At 40.2% G+C, this 27,772-nt stretch overlaps 1 protein-coding gene across 11 annotated transcripts; it reads right to left on the bottom strand.

The window, feature by feature from the left end:
* Positions 1-319: 319 nt before the first annotated feature.
* stxbp5b (syntaxin binding protein 5b (tomosyn)) lies at positions 320-27,708 on the bottom strand. Of its 11 annotated transcripts, none has more exons than XM_067479422.1 (29): positions 26,841-27,708; positions 25,062-25,159; positions 21,646-21,727; positions 21,287-21,387; positions 20,235-20,369; positions 17,611-17,674; positions 16,206-16,289; positions 14,892-15,015; positions 14,217-14,295; positions 13,452-13,606; positions 13,283-13,355; positions 12,658-12,805; positions 12,421-12,488; positions 12,288-12,328; positions 11,680-11,900; positions 11,227-11,411; positions 10,725-10,850; positions 10,362-10,513; positions 9,518-9,601; positions 9,001-9,063; positions 8,859-8,915; positions 8,716-8,763; positions 7,604-7,654; positions 6,305-6,544; positions 5,090-5,441; positions 3,499-3,664; positions 2,676-2,787; positions 1,882-2,102; positions 320-1,786 (listed from the first exon to the last, which is right to left on the bottom strand). In XM_067479422.1, exons 1-29 carry the CDS (start codon positions 26,982-26,984, stop codon positions 1,745-1,747), a joined length of 3,516 nt encoding a protein of 1,171 aa, XP_067335523.1. In that variant the 5' UTR covers positions 26,985-27,708; the 3' UTR covers positions 320-1,744. The 11 variants fall into 11 exon arrangements, with proteins under 11 accessions (XP_067335523.1, XP_067335512.1, XP_067335514.1 ...); XM_067479411.1 differs by lacking the exon at positions 9,518-9,601 and adding an exon at positions 7,264-7,392; XM_067479413.1 differs by lacking the exon at positions 9,518-9,601 and adding an exon at positions 7,264-7,329.
* Between the last annotated feature and the right edge of the window lie 64 nt (positions 27,709-27,772).

The raw sequence follows: 27,772 nt of genomic DNA, 5'->3' as shown, positions 1-27,772 counted from the left end.
TAAAACAACAGATAATGCTCCTACATTGACACAAATAGCAGCATATCCTTGCACCTCGTGAAGAAATCAACTTACAATAAAATTCTAGTTAATCACATTGAAAAACACTGTCAAGCAAAAACAAAAACCTCAAAAGACCTATTGTAACACACTGTATCTATGCATTAATATAAATATTGGTGCCCATACACATATTCCAGAATATGTGTATGTTCAAGAACACACAGATATAGGTAGGGGTTAGAATATATGCATCATGAGTCAAAGGCAGAAGAGAAACAGTTTTTAAGTGAATAGTTCACACACACAGAGAGAGAGAGAGAGAGAGAGAGAGAGAGAGAGAGAGAGAGAGAGAGAGAGAGAGAGAGAGAGAGAACCTATGGCACTGTGTGGAACACACTGTGGTGCTAGGTCATTTCTACTGGCAGCTACAATTACAAAGACAGCATTACCATTTCCATTGTGCTGTATGACACATGCTTTTTTTCTCTACACATTGAGAAACAAGACAAAAATGAAACTCAACAATGACTGAACGCCAAAAGGAAATTTGAATAATCGATAGAATCTTTATCACAATAAGCTTTAAATTGTAACCAAAATATACATTTATGTAAATTATTACGGACAATCTTTTTCCTGCCTTTTAACACATCAACACACTCGTCATACATCACTTAGTTACAGCCCCTTGAAAGCCAGAACAATATACTGCGAGACCTACTGTAGGAGGGTTTTCCAGTGTATCAGCTCTCATTTTTCTGACAGATCAGTGTAAACTCTTCATCAGGGGTAAACATTTGAACTACTTTTTTGCTCATTTAATTGACAAAGGAAAAACTAAAATTTCATGCCCAGCATTCAAATGTTTTCCTTTTACTTCCTATATGTTTTACTCTTCCAATAAATAATCTAATTTAAAATAAAACCAAAGTGACAAAAAACCAAAACAAAACAAAACAAAAAAACAACACAGCATTTATTGTTTCACCTAAAACAATTAGAATGGAAAATGCTGCAAAATGAATAATTGGTGATGAACTAGTGTACTACCAGCCCTTTTTCAGTAAGAGGCATCAGATTCATCAGCTCCCTGTACATATTTTTTTACTGTTCGAAGTGCTTGAACGGCCCTTTCTGGACACATATGACGAAAAAACAGACAGACAGAAGTCAAACTCTAAAACAACTTAGACCAAACAAACTCATGTCCTGCACTGATTAAAACACTCCTATAGAAACATTGACTTGATTAGATTTGAAGCACAAGGGGTCATCAGACTTTTGTCCTCATTTTTAAGTCCACTGTGTTTGGCAGACACCATAAAAGGGCAGAGAAAGGAAAAAAAGAATTGCCATCAGGCCACCACAAGTATGTGTTGTATATATATATGAGTGCATGACGGATGTTCATAAATGATTCTCTCTCCCCTGTTCTGGACTGATGTTAAATAAACATCATCGCTGTCAGCTGAAATGGAAAGAGAGATTTTCTAAGAGTGTCTCTTCTTCCATTTGCTCCCATTCTCGTTACACTGGGTTGGCCAGTGTCTACTCTGCAGCAGTCCTCTGTTGACTGAAGTAATGCAGAGTGTGTGATATTGTGCTGAGAATATAAGCATGACTCTGTAGAGCAGAAACCCCCCATGGAGAAAAATGGAGAAGAGAAGAAGAGAGACCTGCAGCTCCTCAGCAGCACACTGGTGTGCGTGATTTACAGAGTCTGATGCTCCACACGCTGCCATCAGAGCTGGTACCACTTCTTATCTTTGTATTTCAGCATCATCTGTTGGTAAAAATATATAAAAAAGGAGAGTCACAAATAAAGAGTAGAACTAAAAAACATTGGCTTAGATGCTCAAAGAAATGCCAGCTGCATACATCATGGGCATGTTTGGAGAACGATTCAGCGCTGGCCATCATGGCTGCCGTTCTCTCATCCAGTTCGCCCAGTTTCTGCCCTCTCTCATCCAGAGCTATCCGGGCACGGGCCAATTCACCCACAACCCCCGACGCTGCACCCTTCATGCCCTCCATGCTTCCAGGTCCAGGGATGTGCTGGGCCAGGCTACGGGAAGCCTTGCCAGCAGTTGTTTCACCAACTAACACACATAAAAAAGAAGAACACATGTTAGAATCATTCTAAAGCCAAAAGTTCACCTCTCACCAAAATATGTGAATTTACATTCAATTCAAATAGTTTACATGTCTAAGAATACAACTGTATAATGTACAAACGCGTAAGGTGAAATAGTTTGTCACATTTCATAACATTAAATATCAAGAAAATGTAAGTTTTTATACATTTTAATATGCATGTAAAAAAAAATCCTCAAATTGCAGTTCTAATTTAAGACACACACGTATCTTTACAAAATACAAATGTGCTGTTGGAGTCGAGTCGGCACTAATAGTAGGCAGTTGTGCCAGTAGAAGCCAGTTGGGTCTAGAAATAGTAAGATGTAAATGTAAATTAGTGGCTCCTGGTGTTGAAGTGTCTTTGGGCAAGACACTGAACCCCAAGTTTCTCCCGGCGGGTCAGGTGAAAGTGTGAAAGGATGAATAAGAAGCAATATTGTAAAGATAAAAGCACCATATAAGGAGCCATTTACCATTTACCAAATGCAAGAAGCTGAGGGGGAACGTGATGTGACATTAAGCTATTCTGTACTCACAGAGGTCCTCCCTGTCCAGAGACTGAGCTCCTCCACCAAAAAGGCCTTTAAAGAAACCTCTGTTAGGAGCCTCTGGTGTCTCCACAGGGGTAAACAGCTCACTGAGCATCTCCTGGAAAGGACAGAAACATGTCCACATCAATTTTAGTGTAAAATCACTGGCATTTAAAGCTACCTCTTGTTTTTAAGTTGTTGAATAGAGTTTACAAAATGCTACTTCAGGTGCTAGTAGTGTAAAAGATGTCATTTTACTTTATGGAAAGAACATAAATTCACAGTTTCTACATACACATTATTTTCTCTGTAGTTAGCACTATTGAATCTAATAAAAAAAAAGTGAAATAAAAAAATTGCACCATTTACTATGAACAGGCCTTGATCTCACCAGGTATTCAGTCACACAACCCCCCTTTGTTTTTGTAGACTGTTTTCTTTTGATTTTTTTAAATTAATTTATTTCATTGTCTTATTCTTGCTTCATACTTACCTCAGACTATCATAAAAATAATTATTATTATACAATGTACAAGCATAGAACTTTCTTCTAGCAAGTACATATGTTGCTGTTCCGTACCTTCCTTCTCTATTAGCCCCCAAACGGTTGTTTTTCTTATGATTAGACCTTTTCCATGTCCCCTCACTGTCCCTCCTTAACCCTCCAACTCCTACCCCGATGCACTTACACAAGCAACCACACATTGTACATAGGTCACAAAAGTCTTGTCTTTCTGTCTTGTGTCGTACTAGCTGTTATACGCTATATTGTAATTCTTCAGTATTAAGTTGAAAATTTAAAAAAAAAAAAAAAGTAAGACCATCTGACCTGCAGGTTGTCGCAGGTCTCTTGGCTGTAGGTAATTCTCTGAATCTCTGTGGGAGAGGTAAGATACAAGGCCTGACCCAGGTTAGAGAAGCAGAACGTCCTAGCTATCCGCATATCCGTCAGCGGCAGGTAGTTCACATCCAGCAGAGGCCGCAGACTGGGCAAACTGTGAAGACACAAAAATTAGAAAAGCCCGCAGGTAGGAGATTGTTTAAGGATGCACCTTCAGCACCTTGAAAAGGTATCAATAGCCCTTGAACTTTTCCATATTTTGTCACTTTACAACCATAAATGTAAATGTATTTTATTGGGATTTTACGTGATAGACCAACACAAAGTTGCACATTATAGTGAAGTGAAAGGAAAATGGTAAATGGTTTTCAAAAGTTTGTAGTGTGCATTTGTATTCAGCCCCCTTTACTCTGATGCCTTTAACTAAAATCCAGTGGAAGCAACTGCCTTCAGACCTAATTAGTGAATAGAGTCCACCTGTTTGTAATTTAATCTCAGTATAAATACAGCTGTTCTGTGAAGCCCTCAGGGGTTTGTTAGAGAACATTAGTGAACAAACAGCATCATGAAGTCCAAGAAACACAGCAGACAGGTCAGGGATAAGGTTGCAGAGAAGTTTAAAGTAGGATTAGGTTATAAAAATCATATTCCAAACTTTCAACATCTTACGGAACAGTTCTTCATCTGAGTATGGCACTACTGCAAAAGACATAGCCGTCCACCTAAACTGACAGGCCGAGCAAGGAGAGCATGAATTAGAGAAGCAGCCATGATAACTCTGGAGGAGCTGCAGGATACAGGACAACTCTTAGTCGTGCACTCCACAAATCTTTCTTTTATGGAAGAGTGGCAAGAAAAAAGCCATTTTTTAAAGAAAGCCCCCACAAGCCAGGTGGCTGACACGGCAAACATGGAATAAGGTGCTGTGGTCAGATGGGACCAAAATTGAACTTTTTGGCCTAAGTGCAAAACCCAACACTGCACATCACCCTGAACACAGCAGCATCATGTTGTGGGGACGCATTTCTTCAGCAGGGAAAGGGAAGCTGGTCAGAACTGATGGGAAGCTTGGATGGCGCCAAATACAGGGCAATCTGTTAGTCTGCAAAAGACTTGAGACTGGAGCAGAGGTTCACCTTCCAGCAGAACACATACACATACAGCCAGAGCTTCAATGAAATAGTTTAGATCAAAGCATAGTCGTGTGTTAGAATGACCCAGTCAAAGTCCAGATCTAAATGCAATTGAGAATCCGGTAGTTCATCAGGTAGTTAGACTCAGGGGGGCTGAATACAAATGCATGCCGCACTTTTCAGATATGTATTTGTAAAACATTTTCATTTGACTTCACAATTATGTACCACTTTCTGCTGGTCTATCACATAAAATCCCAGTAATATTTACATTTGTGATTATAATGTGACAAAAGTCGGACATTTTCAAGGGGTATTAATACGTTTTCAAGGCACTGCATCTTCATTTGGAGTTGTATGTTTTCTATGAAATGTGCTGTAGAAGCACAGTAATAGTAGTTATAAAAAGCAGATAGCAATACAATAGAAGCTATCAGTTATATTACCTTAGAGTCATGATGTGCCCGTTAGCACAGAAACAGGCAATGCAGTTAGTTCCACCCATCTGCACAACATCAGCCCTCAGCACAAAAGACGTCTCGGTGATGCTGTGTTTATAGATGCAGGTTTGAGATGGCACAGCCACGACCTTGGCCTGTTTCTCCGAACACAGCACAGCAAACTGGGAGTCTTGACCCTCTTGTGACGAAGGAGAGGATGCTGGCCTGCGCCTTCGGAGCTTCTCCTCGTCTGAGGAATTTGGGTCATGCCACGGCTCATAGGAAGGGGGCAGCAGAGCTCCAGTGCTGTCCAACAGGGCCATAGTCAAAATGCCTCCTTTGAGTCTGATTATAGTGCCTAAGAAATTATATTAGAAAAGAAGCTTTTCAATTTGGATTAATGACTTGCTTCCATTTACCAAATTCATGTCATTTTGCTCATTAAACTCTAAGAAAACAGCAGCACGATTGGATATAGGATAGGATCCAGTAAAGATGGAAGATAGACAAATAAAAAATACTTTCACTTGTGACTAGACCCTAATTTTCTTTTAGTCCTGTGCTTTAACTAAGGTTAACAGAGGAATTTTTGTAGTTGCTCTTGTTAGAAGTAAGTCCTAAAGCCTGATTTATACTCGTGCATGAATTGTGGAGACTTACACTGGAAGGCTATGCAAGTGGCCTATGCTATTGTGAGTATTTATACTTTTACATTGGTGTGTCTTTGTCATGTTTTAACTAAACCGTCAAACCTGTAGATGTTGTTGCCGTTAGTATGTGGAATTTTTTTTCATTAATGTGGTAAATGTTTTTGGTGTCCTGCAAACAATAGTGACTGAAACTAACAGATGGTAAACAACAGTTACTTTTATTGAAACTACTAAAAACCAGGAGGGAGAGCAGATGCCGGAGAAGATGGTACATACGGCTACTAAACCGATTGAGGCAGAAAGACCGAGTGGACCAAACACAGTTGTTGCTGTCTGCATCGCTGCAACGCATAGTTCCATTTCTGCGGAAGTGCGCATCAGGCTGTAGCTCTGCCGTCTGCATAGGGTCTGTGGCTACATAGAATTTAAATGAGACCTACAGCGTAGATTCGACGTGCGAGTATAAATCAAGTTTAAAACTGAGGCTTCAGTTTTGACTGCTAGTCTAAAGAGGTCATTAAGGGTTGTGGACAAATTAAAGCATTTTTCTCTGCTGGTCCTAGTTCCTTACCACAGGAGGAGATGCCAACTGGCTGTTGCAGTCTCTGGTCCGCACCAGGTGGCAGACTGAGGGCCACCATTATCACAGAGCCCTGCGTGGTTCCCACCAGCAGACAGGGGCTGACCAGGCTCTCCGTCTTGCGTGGGTAACTCTCACAGAAGTGAAAGGAGGAGATGGTCTCCCGAGATTCTCGGTCTATGCTGGTTACGCTTGAACTGCGTGAGCGAGTGAATGAGTTATCCTTGGCATCTGGACAGAATGAGTGAGCACAAAATGAAGGGTCAGAAAATTAAAGAATTAAAGGGGTAAAAAGTTAATTCTTCATGCAAACAGGAGAATTCAGAGATGTTAAACACAGGTTAGAGCTATGTCCTGCTAGAATATGCTTAGTGAAGCACAACTTCCATCAAATGTATGGCTTTTATAGAAATAACCATAAAAACAGCTTTACCAACCCGTCGTCTAGTGCACACCAAATGACCTTTTTGACACCGAGATGCCTTGGAAGGTTTACATCATAAGATGCAATCTTTGTAAAATTATTCCCAATTTCAGCAATTGTTTTGGGAAATTTATGCATGTAGCACTACAGTGACTCCCAAGGCAGAACTGGTATTTAAGGAGCAAGATTATTCATGTGTCACTGCTGATGACGGTGGAAACATAAAATTTTCCCCCTTGTGAAAGATAATGAGGGACCTTAACAGAAACACAAAAAGATCAGTGACACACAGAGGACGGCTAGACACGCCACCTGTCATATGTGTTCTTCACAAGGAAAAACTGTAAACAAGAGAAGCAAGATGAGTGCAGTAATGCCAGTTTCATTTCCTCAAAAAAAAAAACAGTCATTGTGAGAGGATTAGTGTCAAATGTCAACCAATTCAGAAAAAAAGCCCCAGCAGTAGTGGGAGTTAGTATTATACATCCAACTTCAGCCCAAGTCAGACCATAGCTGGTCCACTCACAGAAGCGAAGGGCGAACATAGCTCTACAGATGCCCCACTTCTTGTTCCTCCTGGCTGCCGCCTTTCCTTTGATCATACAATAAAAGGGCATCTTACATGTGAGAAAGTCCAATTGTTGAAGCCTTTCTTCTGCTCACAGCGCAAACAGACAACACACATTACAGCAGCCCAAAATAACTCACATTTGTGATAGGCTTGCTACTAGACAGTAAGCAGTTCTCTCACATAGGTGCTCTACAGCTGTAAGCTTAATACAAAATCAAAGATTCAAATGACAAAATGAACCTGCTGAAAATAGAAAGGTTTGGAAAAAAATCTAAGTCATTAGTTTGTGGCTTACCCTGATCTGACTTTTGCTCACCAGACGAGCTAATTTTCCGTGACATCTTGGCTGTAACAGAAACAAATACCCCGATTTTATGAGGAAACAATAATGGCTAAAAATGTAAAATTATCAAAAAAAAAAAATCTGTAGCTTTGTTTTTACAATACAAAGTGAAATTTAGAAAGTTTATAAAAGTCATGATTTTAAGAACGGTCATACATTCTGTAGGACAACTTTTGTACATTCAATATACTGAAAATGGGACAACTCTAACTGTGCACAGCAAAACACTGCACCATATAGAGGAATATGCTGATGTCAAAACCATTTGAAACAGTTGGTACTTGTTTTTAATTGACATATTGGTTAGTGCATGCTACCAGGAGTTTTGCCAATAACCAGTTTAAAACCACAAAAGTTGCCTGTTGTAATCTATAACCACCCTTAGAGAAACCCTGAGAATACAGAGGAGGTGGAGAAGCATCGCAGAAAACCGAAGGGCCTGTAATGTCAAACAAAGCAAGAAGCAGTCGAGAAATAAGATAATTACAATTCAACGGCTATACAGTTGTTATGCAAAGAGAGTGGGAGGAAGAGGGAAGAAAAATCAGTGGGTAGGCAAACAGTTAACACTGAAACGCTCTGGAATCAGAGACACACAGCAAGTATCTACGAAAGAAAGAGAAATAATTCACTTAAACATTTAAGTGCTTTGGTTAGATGTTATTATGGTAAAGATTGTAGCATGAAGCAGATTTTCTATGCTTTTGAATCAGCTAAAAGACAAAACGTTGAGTAACATCTGCCAATTTGGATTATTGTTGTCTATCTACAGTTGTGTAACAACAGCCTACACCTACTGTGGAAAAATTCTGCATAGAAAATCTGAGGCCTAAAATTGAAAATATGTCCTGTCATGCATTTAATAAAGAGTCCTGATTAATTTGATAAATCAACAATAAAACCCCGAAGCCAAGTGATTAGCAAAAATCCATTTCTCCAATGCACTTCTTTCTCTTATTGGCACGAGAAGCACAGACTGGATGAAGGCACAGTGTGGTTAGAACACTGTCATTCAGCGGGAAAGAGTGAGCAATCAGAGAGAACACATCTAGGTAATACACTACCAAAGTCATTGGCAACCGTCTTGGAAAAGCGTCTGCTTTTGACCTTCACTGGAAATAAGGTTCAAAAAGACAAATCAGATGACTGCAGCCATTTTGCAAAGGCTTAAATGTAAGGAGATGTCTAGCTTTTAACATTACAGTACCCTTCTCTATGAAGTTCTGTTTTCGTTCATCATCTGAATTGCATGGTGAGGTGGATCCTATGTGACAAACAGCAGCCTTAAACAAGACGTACTTCAAAAATCATAAAGGGATTGTTTTTGGGTATGAAGCACAGAGGCTTACCTGAAGTCGGTGATTTGCAGCGGTCCTCTGAGGGGATGGAGCCATCATTGGAATCACAAAACGCTGTGGGATCCACAAAGGTTGTAATTAAGCAGGGCACAACATGCTTTACTCTTAAATTACTCTGACTAACTCTATGCAAATTCCTACAGTACAGTAGATAGAATGAAAATACTCTGATGTAGTTATGACGATGATGATAATATTTGAACAAAGACGGGGACGGCTGCCCACACAGTTGTCAATACGGCACACTTTCACAAGTCTCACAAGTTCACAAGTCTGATCGGATTGTCTAGAAAAACAGGAGGCAGGTTTAAAAGATACACAACCTGATTTTATAACAGGGCTGTCAAAGTCTTACAATCTCCTCCAGGCTCAGTGCTATGGTTTTCAAAAAGTCAATAGCGAGCTTGGGGGGATTTGGGGGTTGCTCTATAAAAAACAGGGAGTATTTGTTTATGACAAAAATTATACTGCAGGGAGGAAAAGACAATTCAGACATGACAAGACTTACGTAAGTGAGATGAGCGTAGTTTTTTCACAGACTCAGTAAACAAGTTAGAAAGTCTGGACATGCTAGACGTCACATTTGGAATGTCTTTATGAAATCACAGAAAGAGACCCACAGTGAAAACAGTGAGACAGGAAAAAATGAGTGAATATCATAATAGAAGATCTGAGTCTCAGAGGCCTGCTGCTGGATTTATAATTTTATAATTGAAATTGTAAAAAAAAATGCGTATCTCACATGGCACATATTAAAAATTTACATTGATACCAGACCTCTGAGACTGAAAAGTTAAAAAAAGAATACAAATAATGAATGACAGGATGATTAGAGACAAACAGAAAGACACAGTGATGGACATGACAGAAACAGCTAGGCTGAAACAAGCAAGTAAACAAGTCTCGTGCAACGTTTTATCCTTAAAGAAAATCAGAAGACAGTTTTCTCACTGCAGAGTAGCACTGATACAGCATCCACTCCAAATGCATGGATCACTAACATGCTTGCTCCTCTGTTTTTGCAATGTCCAACTGAACAGATGGAGAACCTGTCAGTGATGCCCCCTGTTGAGCGAGCAGAGCTACTGCAGGGGGTGGTGCTCATGGTGCGAAGTCACGGCAGCTGCCAAGTGTCAGCCCTGCCTCTCTAATCCACTTCTGACAACCACAGCCTGAGCTACGTACCTGACTGTTTCAAATACTTCATCAACGCAAACAAAAACCACGGACTTCAGGGACAGGGACATTGATGTTACTTAGGGCAGCCAGTGCAGGTACTTTCTGTAGAAGTACTTTAAGTGTGACTAGCAGAAAACATGAGACAGAGGTAGACTTGTTGAAGTGCTGCTCACCTCCAGATGGTTGCCGTGGTTTGCGTGGGGAGCGAAGCTGCCTCTGGTAGGGCTCAGATGGGCTGTACAGTTCTGACATGCCCATGTTGAAGAGGAGAGTTTTCTGGAGGTAGTCCACCACGGCCAGGCCATTACTGTTTCCAAACACCACTCTGAAGCACACGAGGAAAGAGGGACACAGTAGGTTCAGGATTCAAATGCTCTTTTTGCTCTTTACTCCAGGCAGTCGTAATTTACAGCTAGACTGCCTTTCTCTGCTTGCGATTCCAATTTCTTGAGTGGTACGAACAAATATGATACGAACACAGCTACTGGTGAGGGCTGGACGTGTGTGGGAATGACATGATGTGTGTAGATACATACAGGCCATAGGAGGAGTTCATAGCCAGGCTGGTGATCTGCTGAGGAGGTTCCCCGCTTACCCACACCAGCTGGATCACCAGCTCCACCTGGTAGCCCGGAGACTGCTTCAGCGGGGAGCTCCGCACCCTGCATCAAACACACAGCGGGATGAGACAGCATGACACGGTTTGAACTGAAATAAATTACCAACATTTGGGAAAGCCATGTTGACGATATCATCATTTTCTTATTTGTATTCCTCATTTCACCACTTCACTGTCAAAACGTCTTTATCATTTTTACAGGAAGGATTTGTTCCCCCTGGTGTACCAATGCGGACGTTTTATGACACATTGAACAGGTGACTGTAAGGACTGAATCGATGAGGACATCACTTACTTAAACAACCTTTCTAGCATCAGCTGAAATTCTGTTTTTTCCAACCTGCTTAACAATGACATAAAGAGCTGAACTCAATTAAACTATTTTGCAAAAACTATCAAGAACACATATTTGTCCATACTGCAGGCATGGTATGTTGTCCCGGGGTCCGTCAGATGAGTTGTTGCCTGTTGAGGGCTGAACAGGAGGCTCGCTCTCCTGAGGGCTGGCGGAAGCTCCCGAGGTCAGCAGGGTGGGGGTCTGCTCCCCTCCTGGATCAGGAGATTCTACTTCACTGAACTCACACTGCATCCGTACTTCCAGAAGCTAATCACAAGAAATAATGTGGAAAGAAATGAATAAATAAATTTCAAAAAGGCTTATTTTTGGAACCCAAGCACTCAAAATATCTACCCATGATTCTCTACTGTTCAATGAAATCATATGAGGGAAGTAGAAAAATCACATAACAGACTGTCTCTCAAATGAAAAACTTTCAAAACTAAGATTTAAATCTAAAATTTAAATTTGTCCCAAACTACAACTGGGCATGAGTCTGATGCTACGTTACCGTGCCCAACAAATGTTTACCCACCTCCACCACTTCAGTAGTGATTTCTTGTTTGCTGAACCTATACACAATAACGTGGGCCGACACTCCACCCACACAGAGCATCCTGCTCTCTGGACACCACGACAAGGTCTGGATGGCAAACGGGTCCTCCTCTACTATATCTGTACTTGGCTTCTCGTCCTTACCGCGAGCCCTCTCAAACACCTTGGCAGTCTTGAGCTTGTACAGCACTTGAAGCATTACTTTGAGAACAGTGAAAAAAAGAAAAAAACAAAAAAAACTGCATGACTTGATTTTTTTCAACCGAGTGCTAATTGGAATAAAAGGTGTGAAAATTACATCTGAAAACCCAACACTTCTAAAACATAAAGCAATATCTTCACTATATTATATACTCTGCTCAAATGTGTCATGTGTTGACGACTTATCATAATTTAACTTCTCCTCTCAAGCACCTTGCTCAATATCGGAGCAGCTCTTTTTGCAATATTAAACAAAACTCATTGCGTAAAGTGTGTTTCACTTGTCTTTAGTATTTTGTCGACGATGATTTGGCCCTGTGGCTATGTAGATATTAAAATTGCTGATCACCATCAACAAAAACAAAACAGATAATTAAGATAACTTACATGCAGAAGCATCCCAAAATTTGATCGACCCATCAGCGTGCCTATTTCGGGGGAAAGAAAATGAAAAAAGAAATATGAGAAATGACTCAAGTTTTGAAGGAATCACAAGATCATTCACTTATTTATTACTAACCCTGTCAATATGATCTCTGGGTAACTCTGTGTGCCTTGGCCCCAGTTCCCCCCACTAATGGGCCATTCCTGTAAAAGTAAGAACAGCACTTTAAAGTATCAAATGCAATAATATCCACCGCTTGGGTGTTTATTCATTCATTTCTCCCTACAGCCACCAGATTAGTAGTACGTGTGTGGAAATTAATTCCAATGTCTAGTGCAATTTAAACACAGACTACCCAGAGGATTAATTTACCTTCTTGCTGTAACCTTGTCTCTTTTGCCGGCTGCCGACAGAGTAAAGTGCAGGAATAATTTCAGCAGTGCAGTCAGCAAAGTACTCACAGCAGGTCACTGGTGATTCATGGATAGTCAGAGGATATGGATTCTCAAATATTGGGTACCTGTCAAGACAGTGTGCCATAGGTCAAGACCTTTTTAATCACCTATACCTGTCTTTAGAAAATAGATGGAAATGACACCTTTACCACCAATCAATGCTATCAAGTACTTCGAGTGAGTAACGGATTACTTTAATGTACTGTGAAATGGCTTTGAGATGGTAGTTTTACAGTTGGTTTAATTTTAGTGTAGATTTAAACATTTTACCATCTGAAATTGAGTGTTAGTACCAGAATTCCTGTCACACAGGGTCAAATTGTCCTTTCAAAATAAACGACAACTGATCACACTGTTTTGATGTTCTTTAGCTCACACAAGTGACTGTTATGGCCCTGTGTGTTTTACAATAGAAAATGCATCATATTTAAAATGTATTACAGTTTAGATGGGATATTTCTGCTTATTTCTCACTGAAAAGAATAATATAGTTGTACCAAAAATCCTCAAGCCAAACTATATTTAGTAAGTTGAATAATTACCCAATCTGTCCAAGATCTATTAAAACTAAATCCCTCTCGAGGAGGACCACAACAGCGTATGGCTCCTGATAGTCTGACCAACAAAAGAAAAACAAAACAAAACAGTGAGTTATTAGAGATTTGGATACAAATGGGCAGCACCTGTCTGAAGCTGAGTGTTAAAGCTCACCGTTTGGATATGGAGTTTCACACAGCGTTAGGAAATCTACAATGGGGTAGTCCATTTCCAGGACGGTAGTGCTCTTTCCATGCATCACAGTCAGACATGGTCTCCTCCCCACTGTGTCGTAAGACAGGCCTCCAGAGAGGACCATGAATGGGTCCCTGAGTTCAGCAAACACACACACACAAATATTTTAACTGTTTATTCAATACATTTCAGTTTGTTGTGAAAGTGAATAGTTGAGATCAGTGGTAAATGGGTGAAGAGGGACACTAAAATATGACTGTTTCCCTTCCTCTGGAGAAAATATGACCCCATTTCAAGAGCATCAATAAGAGGAGGAGTCTACTTTTTAATCATAATTGAAACTATAATAATCCATGTCATGTAATACCTCTACCTAATAAAAGTCAAGTTTAAGAACATTTTGCTGCCCCTAAAGAAAGAAGCTTGTTCTCTTCAGATAATTATAATAGTGTTAATAGTGATCACAACATGATTAACCTTTGAGCTCAAATGAACAACCACCATAAAAAGAAGTTAATGTTCATAATAAAACCAAGCCTGTAACAACCCAAAAATACTTTGACTGTGCCTTTGCACCTAATTTCCACCAGCGCACAGCACAAGTCAACAGGACTGGCCTGTTAGGTGCAAAATAAGGTTTTGTGATAGAATAACAGGAAAGGCCACTTTCAGTACAGGATGTGCATTCAAACCAGAGAAGGTTAAGACACAGGATGGGTGGAATCTTGCTCCCATCACACTTACCCAGCCCTTGTTGTTTTATATTCCACCTTCAGGATAGGCTTGCATGGTTCTGGCTTTTTTCCATCCTTAGGCTGCTTCCCTAGTTGAGATCAGGTGGTAAGAAAATGGAACTTTAAATTGCAGAACATGGTGCACATAGAATATTGTCCTGTGCAAATGTGAACATGCTGCATCATCCAGCTGCTTTATGTACTAGTCTAATACCTAAGAGTGGAAGAACAATGAGCTATACAATCTGGGCTTTTATAGAAATTAGGGCCGTCAATCGATTTTAACCACTATTAATTGCAGACTGTCTGCAGTCAATCGCAATTAATCACATATGCTCCGTTATTAAGTTGCGAGACAAATCAGGCTATAGTTAATGTAACATACACACAGCTGTCATATTCGTGAACACTAGAGATTAGACAAACTTACCATGGTAAACACACATATACACAGTCACCATGGGCAGAGCTGACTTTTCAGATTCACAGCATGTTGATTTTAGAGTGTTTTATGAAACTATTTTGATTGGCTTTTTACTCAATTAACAGCATTAAAAAAATAAAAACTCAAACGGAATTTGCATTAACGTGTTATGTACAACAGCCCTTATACAAATATTTGACTTTCATTCATTATGCCTACAGCATAGAACCAATACAGTGGTTTCCAAAATACAGGTCGTACCATGTGGTGTGATGATCTGTGCAGGCTTGGCTGGGGCTCGTACATTCCACGTGGTCAGAGTGCCATCAGAGTGGCTGCAAACAAACTGTTTTCCCTCATGGTGCCAGGCAACTGAGTGGATCGCCTGAGAGACGAATGACAGCATTAGTAGTGTGACACATAAAGTACATGCAAATTTCACAGCTGTGCAGTGACAAACAGGACAATTTGTGACCATGTGTTTTTATAATATTTTTATATAAATACCACCTGCTGGTTTTAATGTAAACAATGGTTGAAATGGTTGTAATGTAAAAATATTATGAACTAATAAATGCAGATGTACAATTATGGGTTAACTACCTGTCAGCACATAGTGGTTAAAAATCAGTTCCACCTTTAACAACAGTGACATTTAACCCCCCTTTTTAAAAATTAATTAATTAATTACTGTAGATGTGTTGCTATATTTGCCATAATTACCATGATCAGTGTTGTTTAAAATACATTGTTTTCTTAGTTGAATACTTCTACTGTTGTACTTTAAGTAAAATGTACAAAATCTGCTTAGTACTTGAGTAAAAGATCTGAAGTGAAATTTGAAGTCGAGAATATTTTAGGCAAACGCTTTCACTTTCCACTGAGTATTGAGTTTGTGTACTTCTGCCCCCTTTGCACACAGGGTATCACATTTTGCTGCATGTGGGGCTGTGTAGCTGCAGACTGCTCAGAGTGGCCATGTTGACCCTTGTCCTCCATGACAGTATTAATGGCTGATGGCTGATTAATGAATCTATCGGCCCAGTTACTTTTCTGTTTAAAGAAGTTGAAAGAATCTATGAAAATATTATTTAAAATGAGCAATTACCAATTTTATTCGGCACCTTTTTAAACATGGTTTCCGAGCGCTTTCCAAATACAAATATTTTCTAACCTTAAAGTTTTGTTTTACTTAATGTTTTTTTAATTTCATATTGTTTTCCTTCATGTTATTTATACATCAATACATACAAAGGTCTTTTCAACTTCATTGGATCCTAGTTTCTACATCTGTGTAGAACTTAAATGACAACCTAACTTTCTCTTCACTGTGTAGTAATTAGTCAACAACCAAATTCATCCAGGACCAGTATGCAAGCTCCTGAGACAAAATCTCAAAGGGCCCGATGAGCAACAAAACATTTCAGAGAGCCTTTGTGCTCTCACATGAGAAGAGAGTGACAGATTACATAACTTAACAAGATTAAACATGTTTCTGATACAACAGTAAGAAAACCATGAACAGGCATGCTGGAATCCTCACAAGTACTGAGTGTAAAGGAAATAATGCCTTACCTCATCATAATTGTAGCGATAGTCAGCTTTTTTGGATTTCAAATCCCATAACACCACAACCCCACATTCAAATCCAATGAGAAGCTGCAATAACAAGAAGCAGCGCAGGTTAGCTGAAACCACATTCTGCACAACTGAGCTTGATGTGAACATGTCTATGGTACGTCGCCACAGTGTGGGATGTTCATTTCACTGAACGTCTTTAACAATTCTCAAATTCAGAATGCCAAGAAAAGGCTAAGCGTCAGGACGTTTTCTGATGCACGACACCGATCAGCCACAATCTTAATACCACCCGGTGGTTTGAACATAAAAATATTAAATTGTTTTTATAAACATATTATGAACAGCTCCTTTATTACAAACGATCATCTCTGACCCTCATTTTTTGTTAATTACTAGAGTATTAGTAGAGTTAGTAGAGTAGTTTTATTTTTGTATTTTAAGTCAAATGTAGATAATATGCTTAGTACTTTTATCAAAGTAACAGAATTGAAGTGGTACTTGCAGTGGGGCATTTTTTAGGCTGAAGCTTTCACTTTTATTTGAATACCAAGCTTGTAGCACCCAGTGCATCACATTTTGCTGTATGCGTTGCTGTGAAGTTGCAGGCTGCTCAGAGTGGCCACACTGACCTTTGATATAATTAAGAACACCAGTATTAATGTTGTAGCTGATCGGTGTATGTATTCCAGAATATTTTACAGTGGTGTAGTTTTGTAAAGTTTATATCAAGTAGTTTAATCGCAGCAAGTTAATGATTAGAAAACTTCAAAACCCCCCTGATAAAAGGGAGATAAACCAGGACATAAATTATTAGCAATTTTTCATCAGAGACTATGATGCACAAAAAATTCAGTCGAATAACTGTACAGCTCAAAACACAATGCACAAATGTAACGTTTCATTTAATTCAAACAATAAAAATTATATAGAAATAGCTCAGACTGTGAATATCATACAGTACTTTTCAGCATTATTAAAACATTATTAAGGAGTAAATTTGTTGTGACATCAATTAAGCAGCATTAACTAGGTCAGCTGTAACAAGATTACTTTTGCAGGAACAAAAATATTTGCCTTAAATTTTATTCTGCTACAATACTGTGGAAGGTTTCCATAAATGATCAGTCCAGAAGGAAAACTTTCCTCTATGATTTTGACAGAAAAATCAAATGTTTAGCATTGGCATTTTAATTAGCTGAAAATGTTATCATCATTCTCAATTATAGCTGCACAAGCTGGCATTGTGTTGTCTGTGCACGAGCACGAGCACTTACACCTTTGAAAAATAAGAAGTACACCACCAGATAACAAATAATTGTGTGGGTTTTTTTTTCTTTTTTCTTTTTTTACATTTTGGTGCGAAAATGGATCTGCCTTGTAAGTTTTATCTATTAGTTACCTTTCCCTCATCCATGGGGTTATCACTGATGTGCACCACAGGCCCTGGGTGTGTCTTGGTGGATCTGTGCAAATTTTAAAGAAATGAGAACGAAAACAAAAAAAAAAAAAACAGATGTTTTAAACAGTTTAAAAACACTTGGTTTATGTGTAAGAATGTGATGCAGAGTTGATGAGTTGATATGTTTGATTTAAGGTGTTTAAAACAGCTTTAGAGCAAGACAAGTACCAGTTAAGGACGACAAAAAAAGCTAGAACCTGTGGTCAAGCACAGAAAGAGGGAGAAGGATTATAAGACAAAAATGTGCATCAGAACACAAGAGAAACAGACTTGACATATGAGGGAGACAAACAGGGAGAAAGAGGGAGAGAGAGATGGAGAACAGGGTTACATGAGGGTCTATGAGAGATTACAGTGTGTGGAGACGGCATCACCGTGGCAACAGAGCAAGGGGCACAGAGGAAGTGAAGGTTTGGCCTAAAGAAAGTGTTGCAGCCTCTAAATGTTGTCTGGCTCCAGTGGCTAATGATCTCACTGCTGCCGATGATGAGTCAATACAGTCAGAGATGCAACAGTGAGTAAAAGGCAGGGATGGACTGAAATCTAGACTTTAATCAGTAAGCACCTCACCATGATCAATAGAAAGAGCTCTTATTCATAATAAATTTGATTTTTTTTTAATAACTTGAATAGTAGTTTTACATTATTTTCTCAAGATTTTTAGCACAGATGTGGAACAATTGTTAAAACTTGAAACTGGTAAAAGGAATTAATATTTTTGTTTTATTTTGATTCAACTACATACATAAAAAATGCAGCTAATGAAAATGGCCTGGAAAAAAATCACCGTACCCTTAACCTAATATTTTTGGGTGGCTGTGGCTCAGTCAGTAAAGCATCAGCCCATGAACCCCAGCATTGGTTGCGTGGGTTTCTGGTTCCTCATGGCCATATGTCAAAGTGTCCCTGTCTAACAACAATTTCAACATGGAATAGAGGACCAGTTATTATTATTTTGTTACACAGCCTTCAGAATCAATCAAAGAAGCAACTTCTGTAGTCCTCAGTGAGACTACACCTGCCAACAGGGGGCTTGACCTACACTGCAGAGCAAAGTATTCAAGCTGCCTCACGTTTGAAGGAAATTTTGGCTAAAATCCAATTCCATAACCTTCCTGATAATAATTGCTGCTGCTACTGTCAAAGGGACATAAAAAAATGCTTAGATGCAATCTCAGAAGTCTTCACCTTTGATGTGCATGCCTGTAATTTTGTTTCCGATCTTCTCTGACAACTCTCCCTTTTGCTTTCACTCATCCATGTTTAGCGTGAGGTAAAAAGTAATTCTAGACAGGAGAGTACATACTTTTCTTTTACAAGATTATATTTACAGCAAAATCTCTAGGCCATTTTTATTTGTAATATTATGTAAAATATTCTGTTGAATCAGAACTCAATATCAATTTATTTTATTTATTATTATACTTTTTGGCAGTTTCAAATTAGTTTAGAGAAAATTATGGGTTTTCTAGTAGGAATATCTTCCACCTCTGTATAAACTGGGTATAGTGGATTGTACTTCCATTATAAGACAAACTATGATGTACAGTACAATGTGAAACTACAAATTTGCAGAGCCAACAAACTGTGAAGCAGAAATCTCTACTAAGAAAAGGCAAAATATCATGTTTTAACTTTCACTCTACTGCCAAGAGCTCTTTTCTTTAATCATTTTCGCAGTCAGACAGCCAAAATCATTTCCCCTCTCAACTGTCTGTTCCTGAGACATATATCTAAACTGATGGCACACTTTGGTGTTCTGACACTTTCAACTCCCAGATCTAAAACAGCAATTTATCTGATTTCACCAGTAGCCTCACACACGCACACACACACACACACACACACAGAGCTTTATAGTCTACTTCCAATTTTAGCTGCCAGTCACCGTCTCAAATTGTTTTCTTTAGTTTACCAGTAGGAAGACTAGAAAAATCCCTTAGAAATACCAACTAATACTGGCTCGAATTTCACATATTAAGCTCCATTAGGCCACGAACCCAGACAACGTAATATAATTATAAGCAAACCAACTGTAAAGTTTCTGTTCTATTGGGTGTCATTGATTTTATCCACAGAATCTAGTTTTTCCTGCATGTACTGTCTGCCAAGTTTTATGTGAAACTTGCAGGAAATGTATTGCAACATTAACTGAGGCACAGGACGTGATGAAAAATTCCTTGTGATCCTCACAGTGGGTGTTTACATGCAGGAGTGGGTGACAACCGTATAAGTCACAGGGGTTATCATGTGGGCACTTCCTATCACAGATGTTGTGTTGAATCAGGCTGCAAACACCTCCAGAAGTCTCCGCAGTAAGTTCTGGCATGGCACAATCGCCACCTCCATACCACCCTCACACTGATCAGAGCTCAAGTTTTGCCAGCTTAAAGCACACACTCTATCTGCAAACACAGGCACACACATTCCTTTGCATTTCAGAGTTTCCTGGTTAAGTGTCAAAACAGAAGTGCACAAAGAAGATATGAGAATGGACAGTAAGCAAAAAAAAAAAAAAAAAAAAGGAGAAGAGAAGAAAACAGAGCTGTGGAATGCAGACTCACAGTTCGATGGCTTTGTTCCACATGATGACGTAGCCTGAGAGAGTGAAGGACTCCACGTTGACAATGTGGATGTTTCCTCTTTCTGTGCCAATATAAAGCCACTTGCTCTGGAAGGGCAAGTGGCAGTATGTGATTCTGCAGGAGGAGATCAGGATCCATCACAACCAAGCTTTTCATTATCTTATGACTCAATCCCATCAAACAGTCACCATCATCCCTAATCATGCCGGTCCAACTGGATCAGTAGTGAGTGAAGATTTAATTACAAAGGCCTTGCTCTGTGTCACACTAATGAAGGCAGACTATATATAGAACAGCGGGGAGGAATAGCAGCGTAAATACTGCTGTCTTTTCTCAACCTGTAGGAAGTAACAATCATTCCTAAACCACATTTACAGTGTCAAATAGATATTACACTGTTTCACGGTGTTTAGCTGTTCCCATATCGCATGAGATTTGAAAGGCAATGTCTCATGATTTATCCCAGACATGGACATTTTCACAAAAGTTGTACTGTATTCTTTCCTTGTATCACTATGACAAAAAGAAATTAAATAATGATGCATCTACTGATGATATTCAGAAAAACGAAACACTGAGCTATAAGGGGCAAAAATGCTCTGAGGATCCGATGAAGGTAGTGCGTCGCAGATTACACTCATTTAATCCAGTGTTAATACAAAATATCGATTAGTGCAGCGTTAAAGTTGGAAACTTCGACCAACCATTCTTAACTCAAGACGCGCCCAAGACGTGCCTGTACACTTACATGTTGACTTATTACATTTTAGAAAACGAAAATGGGCTCCAAATGGTTTTTGGTAGAATAATGAGCACAAAACCCAGCAGCCAGGAAAATACTGGTATTCTCGTGATCTAACAATTTGCTAGAAAAAGGCACTAGTGTCTTCCCTTCACCTCAGAAATTCACTTTTCCTTTTCAGGCCCCAGTTGTTGCAACAAAGCTAACAGCTAATTATACAGTGTGAAGCACGTGGCCAGCTGTGAGGGAGCTTTCCAAATTTAGCAGTAAGAGGATCACGTCTCCATACCTCTCCCTGTTGAACTTGAGAGAATGCAGGATAGCTGGGATTTTTTGCCTCAGGTTCCATAGGTGGATGCTGTCATCAGTTAAGGCACTCACTAGCGCCCCCTGTGTGAAAGGTCAGAAACAGGTGGAACCGGATTAACTGCTAGTATCACACAATGAGCACACAATTATAAGAGTGTTAAAGACGATTTAGCCATTACTGTGCTCAAAACATAGTTTAGAATGGTAGCAGTGACTCATAGCTTAAAAACACTCTAAAGTGGGTACCAGTGTTTGTAGTATCTACTAGTGACAACATGAATAGACAGATGCCAGAGACTGACCTGGAGGGAAGGAGGTGAATAGGTAAATGCAACAAACCTCATTGATCAGGAACTGGAGCTGGATGACAGCAGCACCGCTGTCATGCTGACAGTAGCATTCCACACCCGCACGTCCAAAGCTTCAAGTCAGACCAGTCAAAGAAAACTGGATAGTTGGCAGTAAAGTTCATGCAGATGTGCAATGTGGGGAAAACCCCCATCTGATATATTAATACTTAACAATCTGTGCTTGAATATTTATTTATTCCGATTATAAAATGAATAAAAACATGTAAATGCTTTTTGTTTTTATAATAACCATCAGTTGGCATGAACAGCTTACACTATATAACAGGCACAGGGAGGAACATGAAACAAATCAAACTACTGCGTTATAAATAAAATCTGTGGGCCCTGTCTGCCTTATTTATTCACATGCGTCAGTCAGTATGACTGCAGCCAGATTAACTTAACTCTCCCTTTCCATCTTCTGCAATGCTCAGGTCAGAGAATTCCCCGCCTGCTAAATCTATCCATTGAAAAACAAATGACTCAATTTTGACTCTGTGTAAACTTACGGGACAACATAACGGGGCAACACGACTGAACATATCACACACACTTTACAGAGCTGGTATGTGCACACCGCACAGTGTCATGCAGCACAAAAGAAGAGGAAGCAGCACAAGATCTAATCAGAGTGAGAGTCTCTTGACAAATTATTTGGCCACAAAGACAAAAAGGTGCACTCGTTAAATTCCTAATACGATCATTTTAAGGAAAGGCTCCAAACGGACTGTTCACTCTCTGAGAGTATTTTGAGCTGACACAGCATAAAACAGTTTCAACAGGATTAAGCAAGCTGTGATCAAACAGTCCCTTAGTGTCTTAAACAAACTAAGGTGGGGTTGCAGGAGACTCTTTCAGGACTGCCTCAACAGCGGGCATCAGTTTTGCAGAGGGATGGAGGCAAACATACGCTTTTGGAGTTTATGCCGGTGCTTTCTGAAGGCCACTGGCATGTGAAATTCACATTCACTCGTGACCTTTCTGTCTCGTTTCCCCTCCTAGTCCTGCACGTTCTGTACAACAAGTCCACCATGGAGGAGGAAGAGTCATTAAGTCTGTTTCATAGCCTCTAGTTGTGCATAAATAAAACCAGAGCAGCTGTCTAAAGAGCAAAAAATTAATAAGTAACACTATTGTGCATTCATACTGCTCCTGTAGAACGGAGCAGGATCGCATCAACAGGATTGTTACTGTTGATACAAGGTACTGTTACAGCCTGTTTATTTTTCTGTGAGCATTAACTCAGCAGTGTACATAAATGTAAATGTGTCTACAGGCTGATTGGTGCTGCTGCTGACACAAGCTACTTTCTAGGCTAGCAGGAAACTACTAAAGTGAACCTTTAAACAAGATGGTATCGCTGTGGTGAGCATGTAGCGCATTCTGCTGGAACTTCCTCCCATGCCTCATTATCAAAACCTTTGCTATGATAATTAAAAATACAGCTACAAACTACATAGGGAGGGTACAATATGTTTTTCCTTTTGAGACTGTTTCATTAGCAGGAGGAATGTCTGGCATTGTTGGAATACAGGAAGCTGAGTCACATTATTTAACCACATTTTGCTGTGAGAAAAACAAAAAGTTGAAAGAATAATTCCTGTCGCCCTCCATCTGCCATGCGATCGAATTCAAATTATTTGCACAATTTTTAAATATGGAATGAAAACATGATTATGATTGTTTTCAGCGCTCAAATTCCAGGTGTGAAAAACAACAGTTATTATCAATTTATAAAGAGGAAACACAAACACACTCACACACATACACACACACACTATAGCCCAAACCTTCTCAACTTTAAAAATCACATGAGAAATGAAGATGTTGCTTGCTCAAGCTGCGCAAGGGTTTCCTTTTTTCTTCCTGAGAGCTTTAGATATTTCACACCATAGTCACACACCTTGAACAGCAGCACTTCCCTGTTTGGCAAACCAATATGGTTCACCGCAGCATTTCGACATATCAGTAGGTTTTTCTTGTGTAGTCAGTTGATAAACATCAACACAGGAAGTTATCTTAGTCATGCCTGTAGCTTCCACATGACAAAAAGAAAATATTCTCTGCAGCCTTCCCACCACTAGGTTAAGAATGCTTAGCCCTTATTGAAGGTACAGGTACACGCTGGATGGCTCATCAGGGCTGTGTCCCTGTGCTGCCTCATCAAAACAAAACAATTGACCAGTAGGATCCGTAACCTACATTACTCATTTTGTGAACTAATTTATTTTAATTATTGCCAAAGCACAGAGCAACATTACCTAAATGTAAGGACATGTGAACTGCAAACAGCGTGGTCTACAGTAATACGCTGATTAAAACACTGTACTACAGACAGATCTTGTAAAAGCAGACATTTATTGCTTGTAGACACCTCATTGAGCTTATGTCTACTGAGCTGTGGCAGCATTTCCAAACTCCAGGGGCAATGAGGTGGATCAATACAGCCTGTCTTTTGATAAATGGACCAATTGCCTGAATGACACTAATCACATCAGCTCCACCTTACACATTAGGACGACATGGAAGCAGTGTGTGTTCTCTGGGAGTTGCCCTGTAAACACACGGCTCTCTTAATCTAGACAGTGGATAAAGACGAAGATGAAGCCACTTCCAGTGAAAATCTCAATGAGGCAAATCGACCCCTACATGCAGAATATCAGCACAAAACAGGACCCTCTGTTTAAATACAACAGGCCAACCCTGAAGTCATGCTGTACGCATTAAAAACGGGATATGATCACACAATCACATGCAACATTTAAGTCTGAAATTCACTGCTGTGACTCATGGACCAAGCTTGGTTAGCTGCACAGACACATTTTTTATCAGTGAATATAAACATACACACACACAACTGACTCCCAACTGCCTGAGGGGCCACACAGCACTGGAGCAGCTTCACTGGGTGTGTGTGTTTGTGTGTGTGTGTTTTGTGCAAGTCCAGTGATGTTTAGAGCACATATGAAGTGGCATCCCGACGCAGACTGGGCAGCGCAGGTTGGCTCCTCAGCATATGGCAGAGGAGCTGTTCATGCTACTGCAGAGATACCACTAATGAGCCTGGAAGGAGGCTGCTGGCTGCACAGAAACATGTCCTACAGTAGCTAGTGTCTGCTTCTGAGCTCCCCACTTCCCGCTCTGTGGTTTGGAATTTTTTTTTTTTTTTGTGATGGCTAAGATGAGGCAAAGACAGGCCGCTTACTGTGTGCATTCTGCAGAGATGGAATCTCAAGGGCAACTTGGTTATATGTCAGACATGGTCTGGTGGCTGTTGTTAGGTTTGTGTGTGTACACAGGGGAAAGAGGATGTTATTTAAAACAAAATAAATACTGTAATCCAAGATTTACTTTCCTTGTGTGGTTCTCCTCATTTTCATTTTCAAGAGAATAAAAAAAGGATACAGCCTCAACGCTCCAGTCTGAGTGCCAATGGCCAAGATTTTCTGTACAGGGTCAAAAGCCATTGAGGACGATTGGTATGGGAAGCCATGACGCACAGTCTGCAGGAGAAAGCAGAATTTATAGTCACTAGTCAGCTAATCAATCATGTGCTGCACAGTCATGTGCCAGGCATTAGTAGAGAAAAAATACAAACATAATCTCCTTGAAATGTAATCTATCAACGTGGAAAATTTGTCTCATTATCAAATAAATGAGATAAAGCATAAACATTAGTGCAAGTGAGGATGGGAATGTTTTTCTGAGATCCACCCAACATGTGTGCAGACTGTGTAGCATTAGTTACATTTTCATTTTTTCCATCTCAACTCTCACATTTGCAGCCTTGGAGTGTTCTTCATTGTCAGGATCATACAAAGCCCCAGCTGACAAAAGATTATCATCATCAGGCATCTGTAACTCAATTGTTTCGGGTTGAGCTCTGTACAGCTTGCAGCGAGATTACATAACAGGTAATGCCACAGCTCTGCAACCTGGGGACCTGACCTGTTCCAGTCCCAGCTGGGGCAAAAGCTGGTGTGCTGAATCTCCAAGATGTTCAACATGATTCCCATGGTTGAAACCTTTCCAGCCAGACTTAATGTTCATGTATGGACATATATGGTTATTAAAGTATGCATGACTACAGCGCTGAGGAAAATCATGTGTGGGGACCAGCGAGATTGGAATTAAAAGGCCAACTTCACATTCACAAGCCTGTCTTTAATAACACCCACATGCTGTAGACTGAAAAGGCCAGTTGCTGTGTCTATACTGTCTGTTCATTGTGCACAACAAGCATAGCTGAAGCTTATCTGAACTAGACAAAAGTAGTGGAGATTTAGCAAATTTGAGGACTAATTTTTCACCGGTGCCAAAGCATTTTTAACAGTGATAGAAGTATTCAGAGCTTTTTCTTAAATATAAGTGGCAGTACGGCAATGCAAAAAAAAAAAAAAAAAAAAAAAAAAACACACTAGTAAAATTCTCGCAACACTGGTTTTATCTATTAAGAACGCGTTGTGCTTCATTTTAGTAGCAGAATACATCTTTTACACAAAAGCCTTGGAGGTAACTGTTAACTATAGCTGTTAAAAATGTATTGAAGTAAGAAATAGACATTTTCTCACTTTATTGAGGTGCAGTAGTAGTAAAGCTGCATACCTGGGTAAATACTCAAGCAATATACTAGTGTTCCATGGCTTGTACTTGGCTTGATTCCAACACAACCGAAGGTATGATGACTAACGTCTTGCATTAGGGTTTGTTTATGACCAGTATGGACAATGAGTTATCCATTGTCAAACAGTGTTTACATGGACATGTGAATGTTGTGTTGAGGTTGAAAATATGGTTGAAAACACGTTCTCTGACAAACTGCAGAGAGCTTATTATGTGAGCAAACTTAAAACAAAATTGTGACTTGAGGCAACGATTCAGTGCAATGCAAACAGTCACGGTGCTGTGACATGCCCGAAGAAACCGTGACATACAGCCAAGCTTGGCGATCAATGGGTAAAATGCGTCCCCAGGTTATGTCACTGTGGCTACAGCAAGCATTTAAACATTGGTACCACACTTCTGGGGGGCTTTCGGTGCTATCTGCGTACACCCAAGTGATTTCCATCCCGAGGGGAGCTGCTGGTGGAGATGAAAACGGCGCCAGAGGTCCTGGTCACGCCGCTGTCATCTGACCGTAACTGTGCGAAAACAATCCGCTAATGTCAATGCCAGAAAACCCACCTTGCAAAGCTGAAAATGCTCCGACTGGAGAGTCTCCTGCACAACATCGTTGTCCCTGGGAGTACCCGGCTGAGCAGCTGAGGACGAGGAAGAAGAAACCGCTGTCAAGCCATCCAGCACCTTCCTAATGTTAAACTTCTTCATTTTCCTCCGGTGCAGTCGAGATGGTTGGAGAAACGGATCAAGCGAGCTACCATAAATTGGATAGAGAGGGTAGCTGCTAGCTAGTTAGCCCGAATAACACACACTTAATATCTTTCCTCACATTTCACATGTTACGGAGGGTGTTGCCAGCGCACTCTCCAAAAGCACCCGGGTCACGAACATTGACTTAGCCAGTCCTTCCCAATGTCGGTGTTAATCCGCCATTTATGTGGCCAGCTCTGGCGTTATTCGGGCAGGAGCCGTCGTTTCCGTGAGCTGTTTCCCCACAGCAGCTAGAGCTCAGCGGGTAGCAAACTGGCTACGGAAACGCAGTGAGCTGCAGCGGGAATTGAGCCTGCAGTCCTCGTTCACCCGGATGCGCGGCCGGTGTTACGGTGAATTCTGTGACCCGTCAGATTGCGTGACATCGACGGCTGAAACACGTCGCCCCCACGACTGCGTTGCTTATTTGGAAAAGCTGACGGGAAAAGTTGCGGCTTCGTGGCGTGGCCAAATTAAAGGACACGTTCGTAAATTTTCAAATCTGTCGTAAATCAGCAGTCAAGTGGCTCTGAGACCAAAGAAGCAGGTTTAACCGGATTTAATCCCCCAGGAGCTCCCTGTATTTTTAAACGTGTTATTATTGACCAAATAAATCACATTATGCGAATATATTCCCCAAATATTCCCCATGTTGCCTTTTCTTCCACCACAGCTCAACAGGGAAGTTCTGTTGAGCAGTGAAACTCTTAGGCCACTAAAAAAAACTTTAACTCAGCAATATATGT

This window comes from Channa argus, chromosome 16 (genome assembly GCF_033026475.1).
Source record: "Channa argus isolate prfri chromosome 16, Channa argus male v1.0, whole genome shotgun sequence".
NCBI lineage: Eukaryota > Metazoa > Chordata > Actinopteri > Anabantiformes > Channidae > Channa > Channa argus.
Note: the sequence above shows the minus strand (reverse complement) of the source record. Positions and strands in the feature narration are given on the sequence as shown.